At 21.7% G+C, this 10,628-nt stretch overlaps 1 protein-coding gene across 1 annotated transcript; it reads right to left on the bottom strand.

The window, feature by feature from the left end:
* Window positions 1-1,190: 1,190 nt before the first annotated feature.
* On the bottom strand, window positions 1,191-6,200 carry LOC105368016 (alpha-tocopherol transfer protein-like). Its single transcript, XM_011506901.1, has 6 exons — window positions 5,944-6,200; window positions 5,166-5,257; window positions 3,923-4,165; window positions 3,465-3,659; window positions 1,891-2,062; window positions 1,191-1,266 (listed from the first exon to the last, which is right to left on the bottom strand). Exons 1-6 carry the CDS (start codon window positions 6,155-6,157, stop codon window positions 1,232-1,234), a joined length of 951 nt encoding a protein of 316 aa, XP_011505203.1. The 5' UTR covers window positions 6,158-6,200; the 3' UTR covers window positions 1,191-1,231.
* Between the last annotated feature and the right edge of the window lie 4,428 nt (window positions 6,201-10,628).

Here is a 10,628-nt window from a genome sequence, read left to right as displayed (position 1 = left end):
TAATTTTTTTAGTATACCATAAACATAAAAGATAGAAAGTAATTTTTATTAATATGTATATTAATTTAGTCTACAAATTTCAACAAATAATAACAATATTAATAATCAATACAAATTGTTTGACATTATATTTTTTTGAAAAAAAATGTAATATGAATTAGTCTACATATAATAAAAAATTATTGATCATATTTATATGATTGTGGACAAATTTGATTTTGTTTCGACTAAATTTCAACTTATATAAGTATACTTAAATAATTTTATAAAAAGTATCACATTAAAAACATATAAAATAGATAAAATAATGTAGGTAGAAATAAAAGATTTATATATGTATTGATATATATATATATATATATATATACTCTTAATCACACAATTTACAAACAATACTCACAATAAAAAAATTATAAAATACTTAATTTATATCGATGAGTAAATAGAAATTTTATATATTGTATAAATACAATTGTAAAATAAACTTTTTTTTTGTTTATAAAAATCGTTTTATTATTATAAAGACAGATATTAATAAATTTTTTTAATCGTTTACTGAATATTAGAAAATTGCATATTAACAATTTTATACCGAAATATAGTTTTATTTGGAAATGCTGATTTCAAAGATTTCCTTCTTGCACGTGTGTATTCTTTATATTATCAAAAATTATTAATTTTTTACATAAGTATTTCCACATTCTTATATAAATATTTTCATAAATTGTAATATATACTAACATTTCTTTACATACTTTCATATTTTATACAAAACACCATTTATATTACATTATCGTGTAAAAACATTACATATGTAACATATAATACATTTTATAACACATAATTTTATTCATATTCATATTTTCTAAAAAAAATTATTAGTAAGTAACGGACAGCTAGTATATTTATATCTTAAAATTTTAAGTTAAAAATTATAATTATGCAAACACTACTTTCTCTTTTTATAACATAATTTGATTTTTATTGAATTACTGAATGAAAAAATCTTAAGAATAAATGTCACCAAATAAACCTCAACTATTATTTATAAAAGTAAATAGAAAAGATATGGACTTTTTCTTCATTTCTAAATATCATTTTTCATTCATTCACAGTATTGTATTTTATATATTTAATTACTTGTTCTACTTATGTTATAAAAATAATGATGTAAAATTTGTAGTTGGGTATACTTTATGATTATTCCAGTGCAAAATATTTAGATTCTTCTTTAAGTTTTCGAAACGTATCCATATTTACTAGATTCTAAAAATTAAAATGATTATTTAAAATTGATTTAATATTTTAGTATCAATATGATAATATAATTATATTTTTAAATGATTATTATCATTAAAATATTTTTACATATTATATATATATATATATATATATATATATATATATATATATATATATATATATATTTTACATGTATTCTTTAATTTATCTAGATAACCTTACATCCATATTTTTGATAAAATTTTACTTTTCGGGTGTACATTAATCAGTGTCAATAGAATCATATTTATAATACGTAAAAATACTTATTAAAAATTAATTATATCATATGAATGTCAATGATGTATGGTGACTATTATTTAATTTAAACAATTGTAAATAATATATCAAATAGATTTAAAAACACTGGATACATAAGAATAAAAACTATTTTATATGTAATTTTCAGAGTATATTCATTATATATATTCATATTATATACTTCATACCAGAGTATTTTTAAATATAGATGATTATATTTTTATGATGAAAACGTTATTATATATAATATTGTAAGAATTAATGAATGCTTCTTGCACATTTAAAAAAATTGTTTTCAACAAATTTTCCGCGCCTTTAATCAATTTTTAATAAATAATATTAAATTACCTTTAAATTCATCCTCGAATGCACTTAAATATTGTACTAATTGCTCTCCTATCGGCTCATCAGAATAATCTAATTCACCACCCAATCGTTTAGGTAACGCTTTAGGATCGATAAAATTTCGTAGTGTAGTTCTGTCTCTACCATGAAAATGAATCCTTTTACGTAATTTTTCCTATAAAAAATATTTACAATGGTTGATTATGAAAATTTTTTGGATTATTTAATAAATTATTGTTAAATAATAATTTTTTAATAAATAATAAATTATTTAATAAAAATGATTACCCTAATGTTTATTAACGTTGCTCTCTAATAACATAATTTAATTCAACACTTGATATTCTATTAGAAATAGTAAAGATTTATTAATATTTATATATTCAATATATAACTTTTTTACTATTTTTATAAAGTAAATAAATTATAAATTATTTTATATATCTGAAATTTATGACATGTCAAACTCCAGTAGGTACATATAGAGATTATTATTAATCTCTTATGAAAGAATGCGTAATTCTTTATAATGATTAAACATCAGGTATTAAGCGATGTAATATGTGTATATTTTCCAATCAAGTGCTCTATATTAATTTAACTACATTGGATACCAATTTTAAAATAGAATTTTATATAACTCATTATTCACATAATTTTACATAACTAATTTATTACAAATGTAGCGAAAGAAAATTACAATGTTTAAATTATTAAAAAAATTACACGGCTCTACGTATTGAAATTGCTAAGTTTTGAGATACAGGACAAAACACAAAAAGAAGATACAAATATATATTTCTCATTGATTTAATTCCAAAAACACTAGAATAATTTGAATTACGAATTTTTTCTTTTAAATCTATTGCAAAAAATTTTTTTTGCTAAACAGCATTTCAAGATTTCTACTATATCGACATTTATCATAAACTTATGTAAACCTAACACAAAAAAACCTAGCATATATGTTTATATAGAGTGAACTTAGTATAGATATTGTATTTAGATTGTCTAAAGAATTTTATTTAATAAAACAAATACTTTAACTAGAACTTATTTAGTTATAAATTATCGAATATTTAGTTTATAATAATGATTATATAATATATGATAATTGCATTGTATAAAAATATATTAATATGTTTTATTTCATTTCACATAAATAATTCAATTTTGCAAAAAGGAAAAAATTGAAATAATTGTTCTTGTCTAAATAAAAAGTAAAAATAATTTACTGTTATTATAAATTAAAAAAATATCCTATTCGCTTGTTAAAAAATCATCCTAAAAATTGAATTCTACTCATTAGCTAATTAGATAATGAAAAAGCAATATAGACAATTATTATAATAAAAAGGTATTAACGTTTTTGTATAATTTATGATAATAGATACCTCGTCTATGACTTTAATTAATTATCAATATGTATAAAGAGTAAGTAAAATTATTTTTTAAAACTTAAAAGTATTTTGATAACAAATTATTAATAATTTCATGCTTTGAATATACTTTTATTCCTAAATTTATATTTCGTTCTATTGAATTAATTATAGAATTACATATTATTACGTATATACCTGTAAGAATGGTTTAAATATAGCAAACACCATATTAAAAATAAAAGGTTGATTGACTACGTGAATTCCCTTCAAACGACAAGGCAAACATCTTTGAACAAATTCAACGACTGCTGCGGCGAAACTTGGAGTAAAATATGTCACGTGTGACAACGTCAGGCCATCCATATCAAGGATGACTCGAACACCAGCAATCTAAAATATTATATCTTCATTTTATTAATATTGTATATATTATTTGATATAACTAATTAAGTTATATCCATTGTAGCTTTGAATCTATGAATTGCGTAATGTTCAATTTAAATAGCTCCAGATAAAAATTAATGTATGAAATTAATTATACATACCATAATAATAATAATAATAATAATAATAATAATAATAATAATAATAATAATAATAATAATAATAAATAAATAAATAAATAAATAAAAGGAGCCTTATTTTTTGATTACCTGAGAAATAGGCTCAACTAAAACAGCATCAAGGAAAAGAATAAGTCCTCGAAATATTTGATCGAGTGATATCTCTTTTGGTATCCATTTCTTACCGCCTTCTAAAAGAAATACTCGAACGTTTTCTGTGCGTCTTGGTAGAGGAGTAAGTATTCCTGACATGAGTATCGCATACTCATTACTGGGATACAAATTGTCGCAGTAACGAGGATGAGTTTGACGAAATTTGTAAAAACGTTTCATCTATTGAAAAATGATTTAATTATTATCTTACATTACCAATATTAACCTTCCAAAAATAAAATGTTATATATTAAGAAAGAAAAAATAATTTTTATGCCCAACAAATAATAGTAACTCAGAGATGAAATATTCGACTTATTGCCTATTAAGTGTATGTACACATATACACACGCATTTCTACGTATAATTAAATATTAATAATTAATTATATATATATAATAAAAATATTATTCAATTTCAGCATTTATTTCATTTTTATTATCGAGAAAGGGATCCTGGATAAAAAAAAAAATAATTCTTCGTTATTTTACAAACGAGCAGATAAAGGTTGAATAATATGTTTCTTTTACGATTAATTTAATTATTTATTAACACGGTATCAATATTCTATTCTTAAATATTATTCTACAAATACATTATATTTTAAGTGTCTTTGAAATAAGAAACATCTGGAAAAATTGAGTATCACATCATAATAAGATAAAATTGGAATACATTACTCACCGAGATAAAATTTTTATAAGCTTATTTGTAAAAAAAAAAAATAATAAATAAAATAATCAACAGTACTTGAACTGAAACAAAGCGCAATGGACAACGAACTAATTGTAACTCTGTCTATATAACAATTATCTCAGTTGTATCAGCGAAAAATTATTTGTACCATTGGCTGCGGAAACATTAGTAAACAATGAAGTGATATTTATTAGCAAGATTCAGTTGATTTTACATGTAATTTGATCAGTTAATATTTGTTTTTCAACTTGACTCACAATTCAAATTTCTATTTTGAGTACATTACAGTTCATTACATATTAATATATTAATAATATATTTACACACTGCTTTTTAGCATCAGTGATAATCTCATTTCGAAAACAACATTAAATATAAATTAATAATATTAATAATAGTAATCAAATACCATAAAAATATTTATATTTAGGAAAATATTTTCAAAAACAGTAAGAAGATGATAATATTGACGATAATTAGTTACCATTTCAAAACTACTGTCCGGATACCATTTACAGGGTCGTAAAAATTTTTGAAGGTGTTCTTTATTCAAAGGAACCTGTAATTCCGATTGATCTGTAATTAATAAAAAATAGTGCCAAATCAATTACAAAATTTATTTAATTATTATGACTTAATGAGCTTCATGGAAAATAATAAATATTGAGTGACTGTAATGTTTGACGATAACGCTTTAAAATGTTTGCTTTTTCATTATAATGATAAATTAATAAGATACCCAAATTTTTCGGAAAATATAAATATTTTTAATTTCTAACTATTTCCGTAGTCTATCATTTTTTAAAATAGTGTTTCAATTTTTACAATAAAAAGTTATTAATAACTCATATATATATATATATATATGATATATATATATATATATATATATATATATATATATATATATATATATATATATATATATATATTAATAAGGAGTTATTCCTATAGTTTCCGTTTGATTGCATAAGACAAAACTTTCATTTATTTGTTAGTGTAGAAGCCCCATTATTTTTCGTAATATTTACGTTAGAAAAAGACACTCATTAAGCGCTTACTAAAAAAGATATTTACGACATCATGAAGGCTGTGTGTACCAATGGAGAAATCATACTAAAATTTTAAAACATGAAAATATAATACTATAAATAGAATTAAATATATGTTATTCAACATAAATAAACATTACAAAGCTTATATGCATTAAAAATTTCAATTTAAAGAAAATATTAAAAATAAATACTTGGGCTGTTTCTGACCTTTCAGTAATTTTTGAAGAACTTTGAGTCCCTCTTCAACATTTTCTGGCGTCTCTCGTAATTCTATTCGTGCTTTCTCTCGCAGTTCCTCGTTGGGTTCATTTGGATTAAAATCAAGTTCTATATTGCCTATCATTAATTTAGGCAACGATTTCATCTTCTCCTGAAGCTTCAGGGAAACCGACTGCACTAACGTGGTCTGATCTGCTGACATGGCGCGTTTAGGTTTATATCTTCTTACTTGAATTTAATTACAAATTCCTAAATTAAAAATAAATTTGGTTGCAAAATTAAAGGAATAAATTTAATTATTATTATTGTTTTTTGCATTGTATAATTTTATTTTCGGCATAAAATGACAATTTTATTGTACCCTAAGCCAAAATTAATGTAATTCAATAAATTAATATTAAAAAAAAAGAAAATTTGTAAAACGATTAATTTGTTCGTGTAATGACAATATAAATTATGTATTACATTATTTATTCATGATTGTATTAATTTCTCTTAATAACACTGGCAACTTTCACGTTATTTAAGATGTGTTTCTTACAAACTTATATGAAACTTTTAAAATTTTTAAAATGAGCACGTAAAATTTTTTTTTTTATTTTTCGAATAATGAGCTCTATAAAATATGAGTAACTAATTCGATAGATTAGGAAATTAAAGTTACAACATGACTTTACAATAAACGCACGAATTTTAACTCGAAAATTTAAAAATGTAATTGTTAATTTGTTTGAAGACCTCACTTATAAATAATTAATTGTTTTAATCTTTTCTAACGAAATCATTTTTATATTCTCTACATTACTGTACCGCACTGTAATTAATATGATAATTTAATGTATTCATGAGAAACTTTCAATGTAGAATCTAGATTATTAATCAATCAATTTTGTTCACAATTCTTTTCAATACATGAAAACTATGTAATTAGAATTCATAACATATTTTCTAATATACTGATTTAAACTTTTTTATTATAAAAATTTTTTTTTAATCGTTTTTTAAATATTTTCAATATAAGATAAAAAATAATTGAATTTACTATATTATAAATAATTGTTAATTATAGATATAACTTATAAATAATTAGCATATATAATAATAGCTACGCATTTTAATTAACTAATAAAAAATATTCTTCATATACATTGAATTGATCAGTATGATTTATTGGAAAAGTATGTACGTTTTATGGACTTATAAAATTTATGAAATGTAAAATTAAATATTGATATTGATATTAAATATTGATAATTGGAGTATTGATTTGTCGGCAAAAATAATATTTTGTAATTTTCGTATTATTAATTAATATCCTTGATAATTATTGAAATTAATAATAAAAGTATTGCAATGCATAGTGCATATAATTACATATACTTGTTACATGTTCTCAACAATATTCAAAATACTTTTTTGTGTTGCGAATATAATATGATCTAGAAAAATAAGGACAGGTTGTATGATAGCCAAAATAAGGAAAATTCACGCTTAAGATCATTAGATATTTTAACGATTAGCCAAATTGAAAAGATATTTGAAAAGTATGGGTTCTTATATTATAAACTAAATTTTTTACTCATAGAATGATCTTGTTAATAAAATATATTTATCTAAATAAGTTATAACATAATTTGTAATAAAATTAATATAAATTAATATGAAATACGTAGTATACTTACTAAAACGACCATTTTACAAGCATTTTAAAAGCTACTTATTTACAATTATATTTTAGTAATAATGGATTATTAAAATATTGAAAATTATATTAAATGAATTAATACTACAGATATAATCTTACATAATTCTTTACGTGATTGTAAATATAATTATTATTGATTAGTACTGTATGTATACTACATATAAAAAAAAAATATATATATATATATATATATATATATGAATAATTATGATATTTTCATATCAACAATAATAAAATTGTAAGAAATATATTTTTCAAGTTAATAAGTACAACTGCAGAAAAATCTATGGCAATGCTTTTATTAAAATATATTATTTACACTACAAACTATAAAGAAAACAACAAGTTTTCATAGTTTTATTATGTGCGTAAGTTATTATATTCTTATGTATTTCTTATTTCATAATTCGATTTCATTATTTAGATAAATTAAAAACAACTGGTTAAAATATCATAAAATTTCACAAATATATATATATATATATATATATATATCCCAATATATATAATATATTCATCTTGAATAATCCTGTTAAAAAACTATTTATTAAGAAATTTGTCTACCTTTTTAAACTTTAAGTTAATAACCATATACTATCGAATACTATTCACCAACACAAATGTAAGAATCAAACACATTACTATATATGACTGAATAACAGTTCAACCATACATTCCAAACATATTCTTATACTTCAAGGTCCAATTCAACAATTTAACCAATTATAATACAACGCAGTAAAAATCCCAACAATTTGAATAATTCTCGGTAATAAAACAAGAATATGCGTAACACGTAAAATTTATACAAGCATGAGAAAGTTTGTGCCGTGCCGTACCCGAGAAAAGTATGCAGACCGAGACTGTCGAGAAGTCGAATGGGCATAAACCGGTGCTACGGACCCCACATCAGTGACTGCCATGGCGTTGCGCTGGATATTCCAGGCGAGCGGTCGTCGACGCTATTGACTCCGCTTCCCCACCTTTTTTCTCATCACCATCGCCGCAGTGTCTGAACGTCATGGCCTTCGCATAATTGCAATCGCATAGTAAGACTCCATCGTAGACGAGACATTTCGTTAAGTCCGCAATTGATAAGCAAGGAGTTTACTTATTGAAATTTTCATTCCTTTATTATTTGCCGATTTTTATAATGGAGGAAGGAATGCGCATGACCATGTCATAAATTAACTGTATTTATGGTATAGAAGATACTCGTGCGATTAAAAATTATCTCCGAACATACTATTGTCATATTTAATAATAAGGAAGTTTTAATTATTATGAAAAAACTATTTATAAGATAATATAACTTAATATTTTAATGTAATTTTTGCTTAATGTAGCATAGCAATTTTACTTAAGTTCACATAAAAATGATCTTACACCATATTTATAAATATTAAATTACAACATGATTTTGCACCAATAACTTCATTTTTTAAACTTCAATTTGAACGTCAAACTACAGACGTGTTAAATTGAAAATGTAGAAAAACATTTTATTTCGCTTAATCAAATCAAATTTTTAGATAAAAGTATTAATGTCTGTAGTAAAATAATCATTTTTTAATATAATTTTCATATACAACATTTTTTAATGTTATCTACCAATCATGATATATTTAAAAGTTATATATTAATAAGAAAAGAGAGATAAATTATGATAAATTCTATTAATATCGCTTGGTAACATAATAATATTTACAATTCATTATTATTAATAATAAATTTGGTTATAATAATAATAGTGCCGTATGAAGCATGTTAACATAAACATTTACATAACACGTTTTACTCATATATATATATATATATATATATATATATATATATATATATATATATATAATATATACTTGAATAAAAAATATTTTTAAAAGATCAAATATTAAAAACGAAGATTTTGTAAAAAGTAATGCAACAAATTCTTAACGAGATATTTGACAGTAGAAACTGAAGCAAAAATAAAGCAGATGAAGAAGAATGAATCTATATCAATGAATTATTACATATTTTATAGGCAAAAAATAATGATTTGCACCAAAATAAAATCGATTCGAAATAAATCGCGGTTGAATTGAATACTGAATTTTTTTTTTAATTTTTCGAAAGAATATATAAAATTTTCAATCGACAGTTGTATAATTTTTTTACAGATAATTAGCATCTACTTTATAAACATAGTTTTGAAAATAATTGTCTTTAAAATTTTAAGTACCCTATGTACATATGTAAAATACATATTTTAAAATCTTACTTAGCACCATGTATTTTAGGTCCATTGCCACTACGCATTTTTCTCCAATAAAAAATACCTCTCGTGGAGGTTTACTTTGCATGAATTTGTGCGCATCCAAATCACACATTTCATCTATCAATTTTTAATATATTTACCTTATAGTTTATTGTGTTATAAAATATAAAACCGACAATAACGATATACGAGCAAAATCGATAATAACGTATAAATGGCTAAACTGTATTTCGAAAATAAGTAAATATTACATTAAATGGAATTGGATTCATATTATAAATAACCAATAGGATCAAATGATAAAATTGAATTCATTGTAAATTATAATAGTAATAATAAATATTGTAATAAGCAACAATATTGATACTAAACATAATATATATTTATTAAAATATTATTAACATTTTAAAAAATACAAAAATCTAAAATACAGTTTTAATTCTACTCATTAGATAATATATTTTCTCGAATGAATTCAAATTTTAGATAATATCCATAATAAAATACGTATTAAATTATTAGAATTTCTAAAAAAAAATTTCAATATCACTTTTTTGATAAAAACATCTAAAAAACATTTTCGTTACGTACATTTACATATAAAAACATAAATTTAGAAAGGAAGAAATACAAATAGATAATAATAAATTCACAAACATGAGTATTATTTAATAATAATTCAACAGAAATAATAATTTTATATTCTAATAA

Source organism: Ceratosolen solmsi, unplaced genomic scaffold, assembly GCF_000503995.2.
Source record: "Ceratosolen solmsi marchali unplaced genomic scaffold, CerSol_1.0 scaffold6, whole genome shotgun sequence".
In the NCBI taxonomy this organism is placed as follows: Eukaryota; Metazoa; Arthropoda; class Insecta; order Hymenoptera; family Agaonidae; genus Ceratosolen; species Ceratosolen solmsi.
This window is presented reverse-complemented; position numbering and strand designations above follow the sequence as displayed.

Excerpts from the sequence above, each read along its gene's own strand:
- LOC105368016 (XM_011506901.1), bottom strand. The coding sequence starts at position 6,157 with ATGTCAGCAGATCAGACCACGTTAGTGCAGTCGGTTTCCCTGAAGCTT. Across the intron at positions 5,258-5,943 it reads TCTTCAAAAATTACTGAAAG|ATCAATCGGAATTACAGGTT; the intron begins GTCAGAAACAGC and ends TATTAATTACAG. Across the intron at positions 3,660-3,922 it reads TAGTTGAGCCTATTTCTCAG|ATTGCTGGTGTTCGAGTCAT; the intron begins GTAATCAAAAAA and ends ATAATATTTTAG.